Raw genomic sequence first — 24,936 nt, 5'->3', positions numbered from 1 at the left:
TGTTAATACAGTGTATTACATTTATTGATTTATGTATATTGAACCATCCTTACATCCCTGGGATGAATCCCACTTGTTCATGGTGTATGATCTTCTTGATGATCTTTTGCATTCTATTTGCCAGTATCTTATTGAGGATTTTTGCATCTATGTTCATGAGGGAGATTGGCCTGTAGTTGTCTTCTTTGGTTGGGTCTTTCTCTGCTTTTGGTATCAAGGTAATGCTTGCTTCCAGGAATGAATTTGGGAGTATTGCTTCCCTTTCAATTTCATTAAAGAGTTTGAGAAGTAGTGGCATTAGCTCTTCTCTAAATTTCTTGTAGAATTCAGCAATGAAGCCATTAGGACTTGGGCTTTTCTTTGATGGTATGCTTTTAATTAAATTGATTGATATTGGATTGTTTAGAATTTTTATATCTTCTTGGTTCAACTTTGGTAATTCATATGTTTTAAGCTGAGTGCAAGCCCTGCTCACCCCTCTGTGGTCCAACCATGGTGCCCTGCCTACACCCTAAAACCAAGGGTACAACACTAAAGTCAAGTAGTTCTCCTCATGCTTTTGCCCTTGCCTCTGCTGCACCTGTGATTTTAGCAATTTAAGAGGAGAGGGAGGCAGTTCAACTTCCTCCAGAATGGAAGCACTGGCGTTTGCCTCTAACGAAGTTAAATTTTTTTTGAGAGAGGCAAGTCTGCCATGTGAAAGACAGCAGATTTGGTAAAGAGTTGTTTTAAAACCAAAACTAAACAATTTTTACCAGTGGTTGATTGCCGGGAGCAGAAGCTTTGAGTGGTTTCCAGGCTCGGTTGTGTGGGCCACAAAATAGAGTGCACAAGGCTCCAAGTTGTTAAGGTCCTAGTTAAAGTCTCAAGGGAGATAACTATTTTTTAAAGCTGTCTGGATGTTATTTTTGACATATTCCCTAAGTTTTATATCTAAAGTTTTTGTTTGTGAAAAGTGATGATTATATTTAACTATGTTTTGTGGCATTTATTATAACACTGCAGGTCAGCTTGTGCTGAAAGTAAGTTTGTATATTTCATTTTTTTGGTAGCATTTATTTTATTTTATTTTATTTGGAACTGGGGATCGAACTTGGGTCCTTGCGCTTATGCAGCAGGCAGTGAAACCACTGAGCTAAATCCCCGGCCCCATTTTTTGTAGCATTTATTTCAACACAGCGAGTGAGCATGGGCTGAAAGTGATTACCCCGTGTTTTAGTTTTCAGCTGACTATCTTTAGTACCTGCTTGCATCTGAAGCACTTACCTTTGTTTTTGGATTTTTTTTTTTGGTTTGGACTTTTTTTTTTTTTTTTTTTTATCTTGATGCAAGGTGCACTGCATCATTGATTTTTTTTTCCTTTTTATTTTGAGTAGCCTCCCTGAGTAGTTAAGCCCCACATTGGGCACCAGTTCCCAAGGACAATCCTTAGAGAAGCCCTCTGCTGCTCACCACTCTGCCATCTTTCCAAACTAAGAGCAATGGTCTTTCTGCTCTCCACCATGTCTGGATCTGGTTGGTTGGTGTGGGTGGTCCACCCTGGTTTGTGCAGTCAGCGCCTGCTGCTGAATGGCCTGGAAGACATTTTAATACTGATCACTCCATTGTTATTAATTTTCACTTTTCCCATGGCTTCCATTACAGCCCTTTTTTGGTTCCCCCCTTATCTTTTGAGATATATATATATATATATATATATATATATATATATATATATATATTTTTTTTTTTTTTTTTTTTTTGGTACCAGGGGATTGAACTCAGTACCTTGAGCTCGAGAGGCAGGCATGGTTCCACTGAGCTAAATCCCTGGCCCTATTTCTTTTTAGATTGTTCCCTTTACAAGGATGTAGTGTCCTTCTTCGTCTCTCTTAATCAGTGTTGGTTTGAAATATACTTGATCTGCAAAGAGGATAGCTACTCCTGCTTTTTTTTCGGGTTCCTGTTGCATGCAGTATTGTTTTCCACCCTTTAACTTTCAGTCTATGAGTTTCCTTTTGAATTAAGTGTGTTTCTTGTATGCAGCATATTGTTGGATTTTGCTTCTTGACCCATTCTGCCAGTCTATTTCTTTTGATTGGTGAATTGAGACCATTAACGTTGATGGTTATAACTGAAACGTATTGATTTGTCATTGCCATGACGTTTCCTTTTTGTAGGGTTCTCTCCCTTTACATTTAATTTCTTGCCATGCCAGATGGGTTCATTCTACTTTGCTTCCTGGGGTTGTGATCCTCAATGTCTGTTCCTAGGCTATTGTGTAAAATTTTTTGGAGTGATGGTTTGGTTTTCATGAAGTTCCTAAGGTGCTCTTTGTCATGAAAGTATCTTATTTCCCCATCAATTTTGAAAGATAGTTTCACAGGGTACCTCAATCTGGGTTGGAGGCTGTTTTCTTTTAGGGCTTGGAATATGTCACTCCAAGCTCTTCTTGCCTTGATGGTTTGTGTTGAGAAGTCTGCTGTGATTCTGATGGGCTTTCCTTTGTATGTGATTTGTTTCTTTTCTCTAACTGCTTGTAGAACTTTGTTCTTCTGTTGTGTTTCTGGAATCTTAACAATTATATGCCTATGTGTAGATTTTTTTCGATCAAGGCTATTTGGAGTCCTATATGCCTCACTTATCTGTATGTCAAGTTCTTTTCCCCTGCTTGGGAAGTTTTCTGCCATTACTTGTGTGGAGAGATTTTTTAATGTTATCTGCACTCTCTCCTGTTTCGTCATTGACTCCAATCAGTCTTATGTTATTCTTCTTTGCATCATCTAGCAGCTGCTGGATTGATTTCTTGTGTTCCCTTATAATTTTGAAGCAATTTTTCTTTTCCTGGTCACTAATTGCAATCTTATCCTCTTTTTTTTTTTTTTTGGTACCGGGGATCGAACTCGGGTCCTTGCACTTGCAAGGCAAGCGATGGAACCACTGAGCTAAATCCCCAGCCCCAATCTTATCTTCTATATCTGAAATTCTGTCCTCACATTGGCTCATTCTGCTGTGTAGACTTTTAATGGAGTTTTTCATCTCCTGGAAATCTATTTGCATCTGTTTTATGGATTCCATTTGTTTCCTATGTTGGGATTCCATCATGTTCCTCAGCTCCTCTCTAGATTTATTAAACATGCCTTGCACTAGGAGCACAATTTCTCCTGTTATCTGAAAAATTATTTCTGATTTCACTTTTTTCAGATCCCCTTTTGTTGCCAGTTCGGTGGGTCCAGGTGGTTGAGTATCAGATTGTTCCATCTCATTTCCCTTTGGGGTTGCTGTAGGTAATCTGGAAGTCTGTTTTTGAGACTTATTTATGTGTCTTCTCATTTCGACTGGGGGGGTGGGGGGCTGCTGTTGATGCCCACATGGCTAACCTCCTCTGAGCTGGGAGAGGTGGGACAGGGGCCAGGAACGGCAGTAGGGATGGTGGCCTGGAAGCCCCTTCCTCTGGGCCGGGAGTGGCGGGACAGAAGGCAGCCAAAAAGCCCTTTCCTCTGGTCTGGGAGTAAAAGGAGGGATGGTGGCCCATAAGCCCCTTCCTCTGGATGAGGAGCAGTGGGATGGCAGCTCAGAAGCCCCTACCTCTGGGCCCGGAGTGGCAGGATGGATAGCGGCCTGGAAGCCCCTTCCTCTGGGCCAGGAGTGGCAAGAAGGATTGTGACCGGGAAGCCCCTTCCTCTAAACCAGGAGCAGTGGGACGGCAGCTCAGAAGCCCCTACCTCTGGGCCAGGAGCAGTGGGATGGATGGTGGCCCAGAAGCCCCTTCCTCTGGGCCGGGCCCTATTTCTTTTTAATCTTTGTGAAGTTCTGTTTTGCCAAACCCTGAGTGTTCTATTCTGTACTCATTCCAAGTTCTTTATCTAATAACTATATTCTGAGAATCCTCAAGTCTATATCCTTATCTTAGAATTTTATTCTAATGAACAGGCTTATATTTCCAAGTATTTTCTGGACATTTCTTCTGGAATGCTTAACAGGGGATAAAAAATAATACAGATTGTCCTAAGCTGATGATGGTTTGATGTATAGTTTCTTAACATTACCATGGTGAAAGTGCTATACATTCAGCAGAAATTATACTTTAAATTTTGAAGTTTGATCTTCTCCTGGACTATGACTTTGCAGTTTGCTTATTCCTTGCAATGCTGAGCAGTGACCATGACACATAGCTCCTAGTCAGTCCCTCAGTCACACAGGAAAATGACAGATAGCCTACCGTGGACTATGTTGCTAAGCTGTGATGGCCACCAAGTTAGGCATATTAAACATTTTTTAACTTGTGATATACAAAGGACGAACCCCTCAAAATATTCCCTCTTCCTTCAAACACATTTATTCCATTGTTATTACTACTTTCTAAAGCAGTTCTTTTATGTGTGTCTTTACAAGATGTGATCAAAAATATCATGGATGATTGATGCCAAATGCCACCCAATAAAAAGACAGGCTTGTAAAAACATTCTTTTGTGTCCTCATCCACCTTATTAAATGAATCTGGCACCGTGTTACTTCTGACTCTTCCCCAAAGTCAAAATGACCATAATGGGCAAATATTTTGAATTGATTCAGGTCATTGAGGCACCCATCACAGTCTTGTGTGGCTTCTGTCTGGCCTACATTCCAGGTTTTTGTTTCTAGTCTTCTCACTGTAACTTGATGTCTCCTCCTCAGCACTGTCATCCTACATAGCCACGAGTAGGACCTTTCACTTCTCTGCCTCCACACACAGCCATCCCTGAATCCTTACCAGCATCTGTTCAGGCAGTGCTACTATAGTACACTCCCAGTCCTGGGTGTGCAGTTCCTTCAGTTCATCATCTTCATGGTCAAGTTCAGATTCTTGGTTATGTCAGGCAAGGTTTTCCGAACCATTATCCTTCTCACATGCTTGCTTTTTATCCCAGTCTTGTACCCTTGCTGTAGCCAGTACCCTCCCTGACTTCCCAGGAAATGGGCACGGAGCCTCCAAGCCTCTGCTTGGAGCTGATTTGTCTGTCCAGAATGCCTTCCTCTGCCTTATTCTCTTGGCCTTCTATTTGCAGATCCTGTCTCCCAGAAGCCTTTTTTGACCTCCCCTCTGCCCATTATCTGTTCTACATCTCTGTTTTCCCTCAGCCTGTTTAGTACATACTGCCCTTCTCATTCTGGGAGATTGATTTTTTTCCACATCCTCCATACATAATAAGCAACTTGAGGTTCTTGCTTATCTTTCTATGGATAGTGCCCAGCATGTGCTTGAATCTGAGAAGGTTCAGCAAATGTTTCCATCATGCATGAATGAATGAACAAAAGTTTTAAAAACTGTGTGTATCTACTATATGCATCCTAGGGTAGCAATGAGTAACTCCTTGTTACTATGATAAATTTTCAAGTGAACAGAATATAGGTATGTCTCTTTTATAGACTGAAGTATATAAGGTCATTTGGAGACAGTTGGACCAGTCAGAATTAAGAACAAGAACCTTGAATTTTAGGCCATTTAGTAATTTCAGGTCACTGCATGCAAAGAGGAACAATTCACTTATTCTGATGATTTAATACCAATTTGCAGTGTAATTCTTATAGGACTAAAGGTTGGAAATGAAAAGGTAAAGCTATGTATACTTCTTGGTTTAGGTAAACCTACTCAGAGGTACTTTATTATTTTCAGCCTCATGTATCTGATAAAGACTTTAGAAATTATATCAGAATTTATATATGTCATAAAATAAACAGACATGAATTATATATTATAAATGTATGCTTTAATCATTACACTCTGAGTATTTCTGACTTTGGTGAAAATCTAAAGCATCTCTATAAAAAAAGAATAAACATAAATGTAGAGATAAGAACCAAATTACCTGTGTTCAGGAGAAATCAATGATAATCGTACTACTTTTGCTTTCTATCTGCACTTAGAATATTTTGCTACACTCATTTAAAGTGAAGATAAAATACTTGCGGTGGTTAAAATCAATTCTATGCAAATATTTAATAGCAAAATTTATACATCAGTTCTGTAACAGATGACATTTAGTATGCAGGAGTGGGAGTCGAGGAATAGAAAGAAAGCAGAGATTCCAAACTGCAGTGAAAACTCAGCCTCTATAAGTGTATATAGATGAAGTTATTTTCATATAACATTATGAATGGCTAAAAAAATATGACATGATATTCTTGTTTCTGGACAAAGTTTCTAGCTGAGCTTATGGGGCATAATGAAACATAAATGATTAGTGATTTAAAAAATTTCAGATCTTATCACTACCAAATTAGCCACATTAGCTGTCTTTGATTAGCTTTGCAGTCTTCTGTGTGATGTTATATCCTAATTCAGAGAGGTGGTGTGCGGATGAATATTGTATGAGTTGTAAGAAAGATCCGAGAAGGTTAGTATGTGAATCTTCTCCCCACCTCACCATGTGCTAAACTTCATAAACACTGCTTCCATCTGCATCATATTTCTGGAAATGCTTTAATTTTCAATAACACACTATAATGACAACAGTCTCTACCTTAGAAAAGTAATATAGAAATTCAATATATTTCACATATGAGGGTAGTGTACATTGACATCAAGCTAATGAGAATGTTTATACCACCTTCTTACTGATTTTAATTTTAATTCTGCCTCTGTTTACTGATATGACATAAAGAATATTTTCTTATAAATAGATCTATATATTTTCTTCTTGGAATATTATTTTATGTATTCAAAGCCATAAACTCCTTATTCCCCATACTTTCTCCAACAATCTACTGGGTTTAATGAGCTTTTTAAAATTAACATTTAAAAAATTTGATTTAACATTTTTATTAGGCAGTCTCAGTAGTACATGAGAGGAAAATGTTTATAGTCACATTTCACTTTCCAGTTAATATATATCTAAAGACTTTCCTTCTTCTTTGCTATTTATTCTTTCCTTTGTTCCTCCTTTCCCTCCTCCTTCCCTTCTCCCCTCCCTTCCCTCCCTCCCTCCCTCCCTCCCTTCCCTTCTCCCTCTCTTCTTTCCTCCCCCCTGCCCCCTTGTGGTACTGGGACTGAATCTAGAGCTTTCCCACTGTCCTATATCTCCAACCCTTTTTTATTTTTAAAACATTTGAGACAAGGTCACTAAATCACTAAATGGTCCAGGCTAGGCTGAAATTTACAATACTCCTGCCTCAGCCTCCCAGAGTGCTGTGATTACCAGTGTGTCAATACACTGAGCTTAAAGATTTTCATAGTCTTTAGAACTGGTCATCATAATGCTAATTTTCTTCTTGTTGATAAATCTCAAATTGTTTTCAAACACAATATATATTAAAATATTGGACATAATACTATTTGCAAATTACTTTTAATAATTCTGCTAAGAAAGCAAGATTGTTGGTCTTAAATATTATCAGTTCCTTGAACATCTGGTATATATATATATTTTTTTTTTCTTCTTTTTTTCGTACCGGGGATCGAACTTGGGACCTTCCATTTGTGAGGCAGGTGGCAGCACCACTGAGGTAAATCCCTGGCCCTGGTATATTGTTTGATAACTTTTCTTATTTAATGACGTTAAAGAATTGTAATGTTATTAAGTTGAAATACATTGCAACTAGAAAATACTTTCATTTAAGCTTTGTAGCTTCAGAAAGGCTGAAAAACACAAGCATTTGTTTTCTGTTTCAGGAGAAGAAGCATTTTTATACTCAGTATGCATAGCACAGGAATGCTGTGACTTCCATACCTCAGCTATTCTGCTTTCATTGTTTACTTAGTACAACTCATAAGGGATAAGTGAAAAATAATTGAGGTGCATTTTTATTTTTACTAGAGTGCTTGCTATTGCTTGACTGTGTAATATACACTCACGAGTCAAAGAAAAAAAAAGATTAGAGCGGAATTTGGGTGCAGTGTGCATCCAAGCAATGCATTTGATCCTTTGTGGAGTAATTGAATGAGAGCAGTATTGTGTATCAAATTTATCCTTGCTCTTTAGTTTGTTAGCGAATGGCTTTCATTACAAAGGTTTCACGGTAGGGGAAGACTGAAAATACCTAATTCTTTTTCTTCTGGCAGACATGTGGGTGTCTGGGGTGATGCTGGTGGTGGTTTGTACCTTGTAGGGAAGGGAGAAAGAGCAATGATAGCAGTTAGGGAAGGAAAACACCAAACAGAGGCCCTGAGGATGGTTTTCTGATTCCTCTTTATCATCAGGAGGAGGAGGTGTCCGAGCTGCCTGCTCTCCTCTGCATGCATCTGCAGGAGTCAGGAGGATTTGTAGGGCTACTTCCTGATATTCTTTCTAGATCATCATTTTTACACTTGATCTTAGCCGAAAGGCCGAGAAATGATAGACCATCATTTTTAGACATATGGTATATTAGTTTCCTATTATGACTGCAACAGATTATCATAAACTTGGCTTGTAATCAACACAAATACAGTTCTAGTGGTCAGAATTCCAAAATGTGCCTCACCAGGCTAAAATCAAGCATCTTGGCTGTATTTCTTGTAGAAGCTCTAGGGCTGAATAGGTATCCCAGACCTTTCCATTTCCTAGAGGCGGCCTGCCCTCCTTGGCTTCTGGCCCTTCCATTTTCAAAGCCAGTGAGGGCAGGTCCGTTCTTTCTGACACTGTATCCTTCTATCTTGGATTCTCCTCCTCTCTTTCATTGACAAAAACCACTGGACTACACTATGCCAAGTCAGATAATCCAGAATTATCTCCCTACCTCAGGGTCAGCTTGTTGGCACTTCATTCCACCTGCAACCTGAGCTCCCCTTTGCATGCAGTGGAGCATATTGACAGTTCCTAAGGATTAGGACATGGGCATCTTTGGGGACCATTGTGCTGCCTTCTACACATCATTTGTTGATCCCTGTAAGGTTGTGCATCAGTCTTCTTTTTCTTCAAATATGTGTCCTATTCCCCACTCCCATGAAATGTTATACTGCCAAGTGTGCCCAGCTTGGAGGAAACCCCCACAAGAATACAAGGGTAATGGATTGGGCAGGTGGTTTTTAATTTGTTGGCCTTGTACATCCTATCTGAATGTTGCAGTTCTCCTGAGTTCTCACTCTTCCTTCTTCCACCTCAGCCCTTTAAGGCCCTCTCTGTGCTGAGCTACATGCTGGGGAGGGAGCAGTGGACAATGGGGAAGAGCCATCTGTTCTTCTGGAGCTTACACAGTGGTGGAGAGTGACAAACACTAACTCATGAAACAAACAAACAAACAAACAAACAAACAAACAAACCAGCTAGTGTGAGTGATGGACACAGAGTTAAAACAGGGCAATATGAATACCTACTGAAATGGGAACAAGGAGAGTTTTCTGAGGTTGGAATGACAAGGAGTAGCCCAGTGTGGAAAAAGGGGAAAGCACGTTCCAGGCAGAGGGTATAAGAAGAACAAAGCCCCAAGCTGGAAATAAATTTTCTATTGCAAAGAGAATGACAGTCAGTGCAGCTAGGCTTTAAGGAGAAAGGAGAAAGTGATGTGAAATACAGTCCACAAGCAAGGGAAGGGGCCTGTCGCGTCATCTCTGCGAGCCATGGTAAAGAAGTTAGGCTCTGCTGTGTGACAGAAGGATGTTGAACAGTTTCTAAGCTGTGGAATAAGTTAAATCATTTTTATTATCTCTAAATCACTTGGCCGTGGGGTGGAGGGGAGAGTATAATAATTTGTTAGCTGTTCTAATATCCCATCCAATAGATAATGGTGATTAGACCAAGTTGATGGGCAGAGACAGAAATAAATGAATAGATTTGGGGTATATTTTTATTTTTTAATTTTTCTTTTTAGATTAAACCAGTTAGAAGTTTAATTTTCTCATGTAACATGAAATCTGAAAATAAACATCTCAGGATTGGTGCAGTCAGATAATATTGTGTCCTTCCTGTTGAATAATAGCTGGTGGTAGCTGGTAACTGTTATCTCTTGGATGTATTTTTTAGGGAAAACAAAAGATAAGAAATAGTGACAAGAGAATGCCAGATGAGATGTTCCTATTTCCAAGAGTTCCATTGGGAAGTATTTTTTAAAAAGATTAATCTGACAAGACTTTATGATGGAATGGATAGAGAATGAGGCAAGAAAGAAATAAGGGTAATTCTCAGATTTTGGAATTGAGAAGTGTTGCTATTTTCTGGAATGGGAAATGTGGGGTGATGGGCAGTTTAGGGTGTTTTGGTCATGTTTAGGTCAAGATGCCTAGTAGGCATTCGAGGTGAGATGTGAAGTTAGGCAGCTAGATGAATATGTATGTTTGGGGACTCTATGAAGATCTTGGGGCTAAAGATATATATTAGGGAATTACTGGCATATTGATGGTGTCCGAATGATGGACTTGATGAGATCATTTGTGCAGAATGTGTAGATAAGGAAGTAGACCCATGATGCAGTGCTGAGGTGGTTTAACATTTAGAAGTTGAGCAGAGGAGGATGGGTTGGCCAAGGAGACTTAGAGGAAGCTGCTGATGACACCAAAATGTGAAGTGGAGAAAGAGGGAGGAGAGAGAAGAGAGAGGGAGAGGAAGAGCGAGCGAGAGAGAGATCGTTTGTGTTGAAAGCTGCTAAGACATCAAGTGAATGAAAATATAATTTTGAGAAGAACAGTCCCTATTGGCTGGTGCTGCAAAGAGCTGGGTTAGGAAAAGTGAGGAAAAGTGGGACAGTGAGGGTGGGGACAGTGACTGCAGACAGGTGAGCACCAGGTGCTCTGCCAGGAGGGTATGTTCCAGGAGGATGCATCATCCTGTTTTCACTTTACCCAAGAACCTAACTTTTCTATGTATAAGAGAAAAGGCTGCTTTTATATGACGTACGAGCATTCTGCTGTTCTCCTTACTGTGTATAATAAATGTTAGAGCCAGCAAAATTCCTAAAACATAAGACATAATTTCACGAGCAGTTGTAATACTTATTATTCTTAGAAGCAATCTTGGATGTGTGCAAGACTGCCTAGACTATTGTAGGCACACCAAGAGTTACAGATGGGCAGTCTGGGGCAGAAAGGGTCACTTACCTCTGATGCTGGTATGGAGTAACGCTAAATTGCAGTTTCTATGAATATCCTGAGTGATCTAAGACTATTTCTGTGTCTCACTGGTGACTGAACACTTCTACCCAGGTGGCCCCTGCTTTTCCTGAGGTGTGGTTAGGATGCCTGATGTTGCTATAGCAATAACTGCATAACCATTGTGTACAATAATTTCTATTATGATCTAAATCACTAATTTACTGTGTACATTTAAATTGGTGGTAATAATAAAGGGAAAGTGTTAAGATTTTACAGTGTTTGAGTAATAATGCCCTTTACAAAACATGTAAAACTTTTGCAAATTTCTTATGAGACTCTACCCTTGCACACAGGTATCTTAAATGTTCAATATTGTTTGCTTGACTTCATCCACAGAGTGCATCTCCACTTGTATTTTACTACAGCATTGACAGAAGGGCATTTATTATGTCATCCAAATTCTTTCTTGTGGTAGTTTGGATTTGTTGGCAATTCTTGTGTGTCAAGTGATTATAATTTTCAGATTTATGGCCCGATTTCCTCGTGAACATTCACATTGGCCCACCACTATTGGCCATGAATAAAGTGTGTGCACAGATAAATTCTCTTGCAAATAATCCTTCCAGGCAGTGCCAAATGTTTGATGTTTATCTAATACTTTGTATGGTTGGTTCAGTTTAACAAACATTTCCTCGAGACGTGAGATGACGCCAACACCTTGTGAGTCCAGGACTGAGAGCTGAGAGGCAGAAGCTGTAGCCGTGGTCTTGTCTGGGCCTGATGGAGCTCGAGGAACTGGTGACCAGAATGGGTGCAAGAAGTGGATAAAATGAAGGGTGATTGCTGGGTGTGGTGGTGCACTCCTGTAATCCCAGCATTCTGAGAGGCTGAGGCAGGAGGATCACCCACTCTGGGCAATTTCGCAACTTAGCAAGATAAAAAATTGCTGGGGATGTGGCGGAGTGCAAAGGCCCTGGGTTTAATTCTAGTTATTTACTTATTTTTTTTTAAAAAAAACCTTGATCTACGAATAAGCAAAAGCTAGAGAATGCAAGTGGAGGGGGAGGAAGTTACTGGTTCCTCCTGGTTGTGGAGAGGAGGACACTGTGGGCTAGGACCTGGGAGGAGGGCTCCGCAGGCTGCCACAGGGGAGGGGCCTGAAGCTTGGACTGGGCCCACTGGCAGGGGCGACATGCGGTGCCGAGTCTGTGCGCGCTTGGGTTGTGGCCAGGTGCTCAGGGGTGCCTGGGGCCGGTGGGGAGGCCTCCCCTAGGGCGAGGTGAAGAAACTGCTGGGTGAGGGGAGCGGGCCAAGGGGCCAGGCCTGGCTGGCTAGGGCTCAATGGAACCCTGGGCACAGTGTGAGGGGCAGGCCGGCGGCAGGACCAAGAGTTAAAAACGGGCTTCCCTTTGGTCTTGCGCTGCAACAAATGTTTGTGGGGGACTCAGTGTGCAGTGCTAGTCTGGGAAGACAAGGGTTCAGGAGAGAGAGGGGCGACAGGCGGTCTGTGCGAGAGAAGCACCCGGGCCTGCGGACCCTCCCGCAGCGACTGTGACCCAGAGCCCTGGGTGCCGCCACGCTCGCCCTGTCCGTTTAGAAAATTCTGTTTTCTTCATTCAGTGTTTTCCATTCATGAGGCTAGCGTATGGTATCATCACATTGTATTATCGTCAAGGAATATTTAATGGTGCAGGAAATACTCATTATATGACTTTAAAGTAGAAAAATGGCATATAAATCACATATACAATAAGATTTCAGTTTTATATAGGGGGCTCTGAGGGAGGGAGAGAGACAGAGGGAGAAACAGAGGGAGGGGAGAGACATGCAGAAAGAGTTGTTAAAATATTACTGGCAGTTCTCTCTGGGTCATGAGATCAGAAAGGTTTTTATTTCCTCCATCTAAGACTTCTAAAATACATTTATCGAGATGATTTATAATAAAAATATATTTTCCCTAAATATATCAGTTCACCTTTAATTTAACATGAGAGTTTTAATGAACGTGAAAACCCGGCCAGGCTTTTTCCTCTCAGCTGGAAACTCTCCAGCTCCTCTCTTCTTCTGGCCCCTGTGTATCCCGCTGGAGGAGCGGCTTCAGCACCTCAGTTCACCGAGGAGCAAGGTCCTCGCTGCAGGAGGAGGACAAATGCGTTTTATCTTTGTGTTCTGCATTCGTGTCACTGGACACAAGCCAGAGCTTTGGAGATTTGTGTCTTTGCTGTTCATATCTATATGGCTGTCAATTTCCCTTCCAGGGCCCTTTCAGTTTGTTTTATTTGTTATTATCGATTGTATTCTTCTTTTCTGGTGGAATGCTGGTTCCAAAAACACAGCTGCGAACTGTAGCTGAATGTGAGCATTAGGCCTGTGTTCCTGGACCATCCATAGGGTTCTCTGTGTAAGCAAGTGCAACATTTGGATGTGAATATGCCATCCACAGAGTCACTGGATACAAGTCATCATGGTAGTCTGCCTAGGCCAGTGTCGGACAATGACCGTTGGCTTCTAAGGTAATTTCAGAAATGAATGTCAAACATGCCTATTTTCCCTTCCTCCCTCTCTCCTTCTATCCCTCCCTCCTTCCCTCTCCCTCCTCCCTTCATTCCTTCCTCACCTCAGTGCATCTTCTTAGCTCCCGTGATGCCCCTCAATGCCCCTTTACCCATCACAGCCCTCACCTGGTGCATCTTGGTGGTTGGTGGTGTGTTTGTCTCTCTCATTGGACCATTGGCAGTTTGGAAACAGCCTACTTCTCATCCAAATCTCACTCTTATCACTCGGCTAACACTGCGTCCTACATGTAGTTGTTCCCCAACACATGTTAAAACATTTTGCATTTGGTAAGGGGTGATTTCATAACTGTAGCAATATGGAGTCTTACTGTGTAAAGTGTGTTAAATCATTGTGCTCTGAGAAACACACTTCTAGTACAGAAATAGAGGGGACTTTAAGACAAAAGATCAAAACATACTTTCTAGACTGTAGGGGTAATCAAATGCTTAATAGATTACCAGGGAATGAGGTAAAATCCTCATCCCTGGAGAGCCTTAAAAATTGGACAGCGAAAACATCTGTGAGGAAGGCTGAAGCGTTAGACCTGTCTTGAGGCAAGCTGACAGACAGAATGACAAATGGTCCTGTGATTCTTTGATTACTTGCCCTGGAGAAGAGTAGGCTGAGGGGAGACATTAAAACTACTTCAAATATGGAAAGCAGTGATTATTGCTTTCTAAACTCTCTAAAGAGAGTTGCAGGGGCTTAAACTAAAGTCTTAGAGATTTATTTTATATTTTATAGATAAGTATTTGCAGTCATAGGTTGTGAAAATCTTGTAGAAATCTGCAAAATAAATGAGATTTTTTTGGTATGATGTGGACACTCAGTTCCCTGATTCTGTTGCAAAAAGCATTTTTTAAATACCACTCTGAATATAAAGAACGTAGGGTGTGCAGCATCCTCTTGGGAAGGGGAAATGTCTGAAAGTAATATTTTAAAGCAGCATGCGTCATTGCTAGTCTGTGGCCAGGGAGAGGGCACTGAGATGCTGGCTGTCGACTCCCCATCTTAGCCCCAGTACAGGGTATGATGTTAATTCTATAGCCACAGGGTGAACAGGGCTCCACCAAAAATCTGCTCTGCTGGGTCAGCCTTGTTTTGCTCCTGAAACATTTTCACAGTGAAAATATAGAAGAACTGGGGGGCGGGGGCTAGGGGCTCCCCAAATCCTTTCACTATAAGAGGAATTTAAATACTACTGAAAAATAGCCTTTAGGTTTTCTGCTGTAATTTCACGGTGCAGCCACACGATGTCACAATTGGATTTCAATTTTTCACTGTGTGTCTCCAATAATAGATGAAGGCATTTTCAAAGCTGGAGCAGAGAGGTCTGAAATGTGGGGAGCAGCAGAAGTCCAGGAAGATGAAGAGACTCAGGTTGAGGTTCCAGTCGACCAGGTAATCTCCGTGCCATTGAACATACGCATGAAAGCCAATGATTGCTGGTTGTCTTTCAAGTTTTGTGTGACCTGCCACATGCTGTTAAACCCTCTGAGGTGCCAGGCCACTGAATGACCTTAAACATGTAACAAAATACCCTGCAGTTCTTCCTCCTATTCTTACAAAAACCAGCCATTGGAACACAGTCTATTTTTTTTTTTAGTGCAAAAGGTGGCCTATCTTTGATAAACTGCATTGAAGAGCAAGATGTGATGGAGTTAGGTGTGAAATGCAAAAGAGAAAGTTGATGCAAAAAGGCACATTGGCTTGAAGTTTTTATCTATAAAAAATGTCTTTCTCTTAGAAAAGCATTTAACAAATGATATCATATTCTCTCCTTTAGGGTAGTTGAAAATGTTGTTGGAATTTGTTTTTCACACAAGAATTGCTTATGTAAATGCAACTCAAATGTTTGCTAGATGTATATTGATTTTCTTAGCTCAGTGGGACAGTGTACTTCCTTTTTTTCAATAGTAGGGGTTGGACCCAGAGCCCTCACGCTGAACTACATCCCCAGCCCTTTTTATATTTTATTTTATTTTTTTAAATTTAATTTTATTATTTTTTAAAAATAAAATGTAATACTACTCAGCCATAAAAAATGAGAAATTAGAGATATTTATAGATAAATGGATGCACATTGAGGTGATATTTTATTTTGAGACAGGATCACACTAAGTCACTAATTTGCCCAGGCTGGACTCCTATTTGCTACCTTCCTGCCTCAGCCTCTCAGAGTGCTGGGACTGTGGGCATGTATTACCACGCCTAGCTGGAACTTTGTACTTTTGGGAGTGGGTATGTGTGTTCATGTTTGTGTATTATATATATACTTATAGAAGGAATTAAGTAGCTTTCATTATGGTTAAATGATGGAAAAAGTAAGTCATTTCTACTTCTTACCACAATTCAACGAGCTTTCTTACACTTCTAGATGGAAGATTGGAATTTAGGTGAGGAAGGGGAAATGACAATCCCAGACTCAGAGGAATGGGGAGAAGTCACTGAGAATTGCCACTTGTCCTCTGACTATTATGTGATATTTCCTTTTCTAAAAGCAAATTTCACAATCCAACAAATTCCTTGATGATCTTCTCAACTGTATTTGTCTTAGCAGGGTAGCAGTGAGATGTGTGCTTGATTATTCCGCAGGTATTTTCTGCAAGCATTGCCCTCTTGGTGAAAAACCTAATGTGCTAAAAATCACAGATTTAAAAAATCCAATTTATTTTGTAGGATTTGCTATAACTAATAGTTTTTCATAAACTCTAGTTATTAGGTATTTTTTTCCCCTGTGAGAAAACAGAATTTTAAGTCTTCTGTGAAGTTATAATTAAATATTATGTTTTAAGACAAAGAAGGAAAATCATCAAATATATGCAACACTTAATAGCTGTTAAAAACAAGACTCATTTATATTCCAAAGTCAAGATACCAAGAGAGAATCATAGTATTATCAGTAAAAGAGAAATCTCTCTGTTAATCATTTAGTAAACAACTTGCAAAATCCGTGAGAGGTATTTGTTTGCTTATAAACTTGCTGATTACAGGAACTGAGAGTCGGGAGAACTGACCTCTGACAATCCTTGCACAGCCTTGGATGTGTGTGTGTCTGCAGAGCGTGGTTCTTACTTGGCTTGTGAGTGAGAGCTTGTTGCAAGGATGCAAAGAAGACTGAGAAATGAATTGGCTAAAGCAATACCAACACATTGATGTCAGATTGAGGGAAATAAAGCTGGGTAACAAAAGACCAGAGTTACTTCCCTTCCTGACTCTGTTGGTCATAGTGCTGGGATTGTCTGCTTCACTTGGTGGGGAAGGTGCTTAGAAAGTCCCGTTTCAGAGCCATTCTCTCTGGGGTCCATCCCAAGCAATTGTGTTATAAGTATTGTGAAAAGTAAGTGAGCATGTGAGGAAACTAACTTAAATCCCATTAACTTCATGCTAGTAAAATCAGTTCTGCAGGCCTGGCCCAATGGTGATCAAACACTAGATAGGGTTTGTTCAGAGCCTCCTGAGTGCTGGGTGCCGTACCAGGCATCATCTCATGTGACTATGGTGACAACCCTGTCAGATAGGTCTTACTATTCCCATTTGACATTTGTGCATAGGTGTATATTTACATGTCAAGAAAGTAAATTCATAGAAGTGAATTATCTTGCCTAGTTTGTATCGCTGGGTAGGGGAATTGGGACTGGAGTGTGGGTCTGTTTAACTTCAAAGTAGAAGTTATCTGGGGGAAAATAATTGAATGAAATAAAATAAAAACCAGGAAAGGAAATGTAAGTCCTTCAGACCACTTGGCTCAGCTATTATACCATTTACATGAGCATTCTCTCAGGATATTAGCTACTTAACTTCCTTGGGCTGGTTTCCTGTCATCCTAAAGTTCTATACACATTGTGATTTTAGTGAAAAGGGCATGAAGAAGGACTTCTGTGTGTGTGTGTGTGTGTTTGTGTGTGTGTGTACATAAATTGGCTGAGCAATGGACCCATTGCCGAAAAGCAGATGCAGCTTTATAAGTAGGCACTGAGACGAATGCTGGACCATCTTCCATGGGCTGCTTGTGTCTCTGCAGCTCTTGAGGGTAGAACACTCACTTCCTGGCTTGTCCCAAACTGTCTTTTCAAGGATGCGCCTAGAGTGAACAGCCTTGGAGGTCAGAGATAGGACTTCTCTGGAATAACCACTTTCCCCTAGAGGAGATTCTATCGCCACAGGGATAGTTGCCTTCCTGGGTGGCAGTGCTACTGGATGGCACTAATGGGTAGTGGTCAAGGATGCTGCTAATTGTATGATAGTGCTTACAACCATCCTCACAACATAAAATTACCCAGCTCAAAATGTCAACAGTGATGAGATTGAGAAACCCTATTTTGGAGAAAAGGTCAGATTTGTTTGTTGTCCAATAAGCTGGACAGTATAACCATTAATATAACCAACAATCAGCAATACAACCTAAAGATAATGTCTCCCTATGGTGCAAAGGTTGGGCCGATTTACTACCCATTATGAAGAATTTGATTATTGACTTACAATTAAGACTGGGTAGGGCAGTAAACTTTATGTTAAATATATTTGTCCATAATAAAAATATTAAAAGAAAAAGATTTGGGTTTCTCAAGTTTACAGTTCTTTTTTTTCTGACATGCAAACCACTGTGCTTATCAACCTAACCCTTCTTATTGCCTTGTAGAAAATGGGACCCTGGGCACAAGTGCTGATATTCTGGCTACTAATGCTGCCAGCACCATGGACATTGCTGGGACCAAGAAAGTTTATTTCTTCTTTTTTGTTAGTTGGAGGTTGAGTTATATACTATTTTCTTACTTCTTTAGTTAAAATTTATTTTCTAATCAAAGTTATATACACACCATTTAAAAAAGTCAACCAGTTCAACATACATTATAACAAAAATCACAACCAGTACCATGCCTCCCCGCCTGTTTCTGTTCTTCAGAGGTAACTGATTTGTCCTAGGTTAACTTTCTTATGGAACAATGCATTGCTGTATTGCTAAGACATATACTACCTCCTCACTTTCATACCTCTGAGATTCTTAAGTCTTACAAGTGATGGCATTTTATAGTTTAACAGGCACTTTAAAATGCTTTTGTTTTTAAACATACAAAAAATAATGGAGATTCTTTTAATTGGTGTCATTTAAATTTGATGAAATAAATCTCTTGTTTTTATTTTTCAAATTTAGATACTATTTATTATCTTTCTATCTCATGACTATAGAAGATGTCTTTTATTACCTCTCACCCACTAATCAAAAATAAGGTCACATATATGCAAACCAATACACATGGTTTCCTCTTCTTTCTTCCCACTAAGAGTAATTACTTTAGAGTAATTTTTGCCTAATTTAATATTTAATCAATGCAGTATTCTCACTATTTATTATTCCTAGCTGAACCATTCAATGTACTTGTTACATTTTCTTTATTGTGTAACCATATTTTCCCCTCCTCTTTAATTTAGTAATTGTCTCCTTTTTTCACTTGCTTATTTTCTGTGTTTCTATTACAAGGCCACCTCCAGATTGCATCAGAACTGTTCATCTCCTCCCCATACATTTAACACATCCAGTGGTGATGGAATCTTACAGGAACCTTTTTTCTAAGATGATTAGCTGTTCTCTTGATCTGCTTTTTCCAGAGTTGGACTGTATTTTCTTTTATCCTTATTTTGGGAATTTCCTTGCTTCTCCAGTGGATGAAATCCCTTTTGTTTAGGTTTCATGTCTTCCTCTTTTTTTGTTATGTCTTCATTGTTATAGAACTCTGCTTTTGTGGCTTTGGGAGAAAAGCTTCATGGGAGGCACTTTTAATTTTTTTGGTGAGACTTCATGTCTGAAAATGTCCTTTCTTCTCTACTTATCCACTCAAACTTGAACATAAGTATGGCTAGGTGTAACATTTTTAGATTCAACATGTTTTCTCCCAGCATTTTGAAGGCATTGCTCCATCTTTCTTCCCATTTGGAAAGGCAGGTGAGAAGTTTGATATTAATATTTGATATCAATATAATGACCTTCATCATTGGAAATTTATATCCTTTATATAATCTCCCTTGGTTCTTATTTTTTCCCCATTCCCCTGCCCTCCCTTCAACAACTCCATCATTCCCTATTTACAAAGACTTTGTTTCCATTTTTTCATTTTCTCATATTAATTTCATTCTCCTCTTTCCTTTCCCCTACTCCTCCCACTTCCCCTTCTGGTTTGCCCCTTTTCTTCATATGTCACATTATCTATTATACCTTTTAGTCCTTATTTACACTTTCAGTTTCTCACACTAGAGAAACTATTTGGTATTTACATGTGTGTCCTATTTATTTCACTGAAGAGTATTGCCTCAATGTGCATCCATTTAGCTATAAATGCCTCTAATGTCTCATTTTTTATGGATGAGTAGTACTCCATTTTATTAAAAAACCCACGTTTTCTTTATCCAGTCTCCAGTTGATGGGCATTTGGGCTGTTTCCAAGTTTTAGCTATTACAAATTGTGCTGCTATGAACATGGGTGCACATATATCACTGTGGTATGATTCTTTTAATTCTTTGGGGAAGATACCCAGCAGGGAAATAGCAGGGTCAAATGGGACTTCCAGTCCTAGTTGTTTGAGGTATCTTCATATTGATTTCCACAGTGGTTGCACCAGTCTACACTCCCACCAGCAGTGGAGCAGGGTTCCTCTTTCCCCACAGCCCTGCCAGCATATGTTATAGGTTGATTTCATGATAGCAGCCATTCTTTCTGGGGTGAAGTGGACTCTCAGCGTTGTTTTCATTTGCATCTCTCGAATGTCCAGTGATGTTGAACATTTTTTCATATATTTATTTGCTATTTCTACTTCTTTGTCTGAGAAATGTCTGCTAATTTCAGATGCCCATTTTTGGATTGTGTCTTTTAATTTGGGAGGTCTGATTTTTTTAAGTTCTTTATAGATTCGGGATAGTAGACCTTTGTCTGAGGAACAGCAGGTAAACATTTTTTCCCACATTTTGGGCTGTCTCTTCACCCTGTTGGTGGTTTCTCTTGCTGTGCAGAAGCTTTTTAATAAGAAGAGATCCCATTTGTTGATTGTTTGTGCTAGTTCACAGGCAACTGAGGTTTTGTTCATAAAATCTTTTCCTACACTAATGTCTTCAAGAGTTCTACTTAATCTCTGTCCCAGCCAGTTCAGTGTTTCTGTTTTAATATTTAGATCTTTAATCCATTTTGATTTTAGTTTAGAGCATGATGAGAGATACAGGTCTAGTTTTAGTCTTTGACAAGTTGAAACCCAATTTTTCCAGCACCATTTATTAAAGAGGCTATTTTTCCTCCAGTGAGGGTGTTTGGCTCCTTTGTCGAAGATGAGGTGGCTGAGTGGGTCTGAAATTGTTTGTGCATCTTCTAATCTGTTCCACTGGTCCTCAGGTCTGTTTCTTTGCCAGTACCATGCTGTTTTTATCACAGTAGCTTTGTAGCATAGTTTCAAGTTGGGGGTTGTGATACCCCCGCCATGTCTCTGTTATCTAGAATTGCTTTTGCTATTCTAGGTCTCTTCTTGTTCCAAATGAATTTTTGGATTGTTTTCTCAAGGTCTGTGACCCATGCTGCTGGGATTTCAATTGGGATTACATTGAATCTATGTAGCAGTTTTGGAAGTATGGCCATTTTCACTATTGATCCTTCCTACCTAGGAGCAAGGGATGTCTTTCCATTTTCTGATAACAACTTCAATCTCTCTTTTCAGAGTGCTATAGTTTTCAGAGAAGAGGTCTTTGATTTCTTTTGTTAGATTGATTCCTAGGTATTTCAGTTTTTTGGATGTTATTGTGAAAGGAATTATTTGCCCTATTTCTCTCTCAGTGAGTCCATCATTGGTGTAGAGGAAAGCTATTGATTTTTGTATGTTGACCTTGTATCCAGCTACTTTACTGAATTTGGTTACTAAGTCTAGAAGACTTTTGGTGGAGTTGTTGGCGTCTTCTATATAGAGTATCATGTCATCTGCAAATAATGACAATTGGACTTTTTCATTTCCTATCTTTATTCCTTTTATTTCTTTTTCTTGTCTAATTGCCATGGGTAATGTTTCCAATACTATATTGAACAGGAGTGGTGATAGTGGACATCCTTGTCTTGTTCCTGATTTTAGTGTGAAGGATTTCAGTTTTTGACCATTTAGTATGATATTGGCTGTTGGTTTTTCATAGATGGCTTTTATCAGATTGAAGTAGAGACTGTCTATTCCAATTTTTTGTAGGGTTTTTATCATAAATACATGTTGGATTTTGTTGAATGTTTTTTCTGTATCCATTGAGATGATCATATGGTTTTTGTCCTTGGCTTTATTGATATAGTGTATTCCATCGATGGATTTGTGTATGTTGAACCATCCCTGCATCCCTGGGATGAATCCCACTTGATCAGGGTATATGATCTTCCTGATGATCTTCTGCATTCCATTTGCCAGTATCTTATTAAGGATGTTTGCATCTATGTTCATTAGTGAGATTGGCCTATAGTTCTCTATTCCAGTTGGGTCTTTCTCTGATTTGGGGATCAAGGTGATGCTTGCTTCCAGGAATGAATTTGGTAGCATTGCTTCGCTTTCAATTTCATTGAAGAATTTAAACAGTAGTGGCAGTAGTTCCTCTCTAAATGTCTTGTAGAATTCAGCAGTGAAGCCATCAAGACCAGAGCTTTTCTTAGTTGGTATGTTTTTAATTACGTTTTCAATTTTGTTGATTCATATTGGATTGTTCAGAATTTTTAAGTCTTTTCTTTGTTCACCTTTGTTAATTCATACATATGTAGAAATCTGTCCGTTTCTTCTGTGTTTTCCATCTTATTGGCATATAGTTTCCCAAAGTAGGTATTGATGATTCTCTGGATTTCTGCTGGATCTTTGTAATTTCATCCTATTCATTCCTAATTGCATGGATTTAGGCCATTTCTTTCCTTTTTCTTATAAGGTTGGCTAAGGGTTTGTAGATTTTGTTTATTCTTTTGAAGAGCCAACTCTTGGCTTTACTGATTTTTTGTATCATTCTCCTAGTCTCCATTGCATTGATTTCTCCTCTGATCTTTATAATTTCTTCCCTTGTATGAGCTTTGGGTTCATCCTGCTCTTCTTTTTTAGAAGCTTGAGGGTCAGCATCAGGTTGTTTAATTGGGCTTGCTCTGTTTTCCTAATATGAGTATTCACTGGTATGAATTTCCTTCATAAGACTGCTTTCATTGTGTACCATAGATTCTGATATGCTGTATTGTCATTGTCATTCAATTGAAAGAACTATCTGATTTCTTCTTTAATTCCGTCTGTGACCCATTAGTTCTTCAGAAGTGTGATGTTCAATTTCCATGTGTTTATGAAATTTTTGTGGTTTCTTTTGCTATGGATCTCCAATTTTATTGCACTATGATCTGATAATATACAGGGGATAACTTCAATTCCTTCGCACTTACTTAAACGTGTTCTATGAGCTAGTATGTGGTCTATTTTGGAGAATGACACGTGTGAAGCCAAAAAAATGTGTATTCTGATTTTGTGGGTTGGATCACTCTGTAAACATCTGTTAAGTTCATTTGTTCAAGAGATTGATTGAGTTCTAGTATTTCATTGCTTGTTTTTTGTCTAGTTGATCTATCAATTTGTGACTGTGGGGTAGTGAGGTCCACCACTGCTATTGTATTAGTGCTTATATGATTTTTCATGTCTGTTAGTGTTGTTTTATATAATTGGATGCACTAGTGTTTGGTGCATAGATATTTATGATTGTCATCTCTTCCTCTTGGATTGTTTTCTTTACAAGGATGTAGAGTCCTTCTTTGTCTCTATTAATCAGTGTTGGTTTGAAATCCACTTGATCTGCAAAGAGGATAGCTAATCCTGCTTTTTATTTGGTTCCTGTTGCATGGAGTATTGTTCTCCACCCTTTAACTTTCAGTCTATGAGTTTCTTTTTGAATTAAATGTGTTTCTTGTATGCAGCATATTGTTGGATCTTGTTTCTTGAGCCATTCTACCAGTCTATTTCTTTTGATTGGTGAGTTGAGACCATTAACATTAATGACTATAACTGACATGTATTGACTTATCATTGTCATAACTTTTTCTTTTTCTTGGATTCTCCCCCATTACATGTAATTTCTTGTCGCACCCAATGGATTCATTCTGCTGTGCTTCCTGGGGTTGTGATCCTCATTGTCTTTTCCTAGGATATTGTCTAAAATTTTTTGGAGTGCTGGTTTGGTATTCATGAAGTTCCTAGGGTGTTCTTTGCCCTGAAAGTATCTTATTTCTCCATCAATTTTGAAAGATAGCTTTGGAGTGTACATAAATCTGGGTTGGAGGCTGTTTTCCTTTAGGGCTTGAAATATGTCACTCCAAGCTCTTCTTGCCTTGAGGGTTTGCATTGAGAAGTCTGCTGTGATTCTGAGGGGCTTTCCTTTGTATGTGATGTGATTTGTTTCTTTTCTCTAACTGCTTATAGAACTTTGTTCTTCTGTTGGGTTTCTGGAATCTTAACAATTATATGCCTATGTGTAGACTTTTTTTGATCAAGGCTATTTGGAGTCCTATGTGCCTCACTTATCTGTATGTCAAGTTCTTTTCCCCTGCTTGGGAAGTTTTCTGCCATCATTTCTGTGAACAGTTTTTTTATGTCATCTGCACTCTCTCCTGTTTCTTTGTTGACTCCAATCAGTTTTATGTTATTCTTCTTTGCATCGTGTTGCAGCTGCTGGATTGATTTCTCGTGGTCCCTTACAATTTTGAAGCAATTTTTCTTTTCCTAGTCACTAATTACAATCTTATCTTCTATATTTGAAATTCTGTTCTCACATTGGCTCATTCTGCTGTGTAGACTTTTAATGGAGTTTTTCATCTCCTGGAAATCTGTTTGCAACTGTTTTATGGATTCCATTTGTTTCCTATGTTGGTATTCCATCATGTTCCTCAGCTCCTCTCTAGATTTATTAATCATGTCTTGCACTATGGGCACAATCTCTGCTGTTATCTGAGAAATTATTTCTGATTTCATTTTTTTCCAGATCCTCTTTTGTTGCCAGTTCAGGGAGTCCAGGTGGTTGAGTATCAGATTGTTCCATCTCATTTCCCTTTGGGGTTCCTGTAGGTGATCTGGAAGTCTGTTTTTGAGGTTTGTTTATGTGTCTTCTTATTTCCATGGGTGGGGACGGGGAAGGGGCTTGCTGTTGGCACCTACACAGCTCACCTCCTCTGCCCTGGGAGCTGTGGAATCACAGTCAGGGAGCCTCCTCTTGGGCGCTGGGATTGGCTCACCTCCTCTGTCCTGGGAGTGATAGCATGGCCTCTGTTGATTATTTTCTACTTTGTCAGTTTTTTATTTTTAAGATAACCTCACCTCTTATCTTTTATCTATTGCCTTTTTTCATGGTTCCAGATACTGAAGTCAGGGCATTGCACATGCTAGGCAAATGCTCTACT

At 39.5% G+C, this 24,936-nt stretch overlaps 1 protein-coding gene across 3 annotated transcripts in view; it reads left to right on the top strand.

The window, feature by feature from the left end:
* The window catches only part of Dcdc2 (doublecortin domain containing 2), a 169,753-nt gene that overhangs the window by 121,562 nt on the left and 23,255 nt on the right, over positions 1–24,936 (top strand). For all 3 annotated transcript variants that reach the window (XM_004847611.4, XM_087181238.1, XM_013073281.3), the window contains exon 9: positions 14,820–14,920. In XM_004847611.4, coding sequence (XP_004847668.1) covers positions 14,820–14,920 — 101 coding nt within the window. The remainder of the gene's footprint in view (positions 1–14,819; positions 14,921–24,936) is intronic.

Source organism: Heterocephalus glaber, unplaced genomic scaffold (assembly GCF_053883595.1).
Source record: "Heterocephalus glaber isolate CG9 unplaced genomic scaffold, H.glaber_assembly_v1.0 deba00001472, whole genome shotgun sequence".
Lineage (NCBI taxonomy): Eukaryota > Metazoa > Chordata > Mammalia > Rodentia > Bathyergidae > Heterocephalus > Heterocephalus glaber.
The sequence above is the reverse complement of the archived record's forward strand: the minus strand, read 5'-3'. Positions and strand labels throughout refer to the sequence as shown.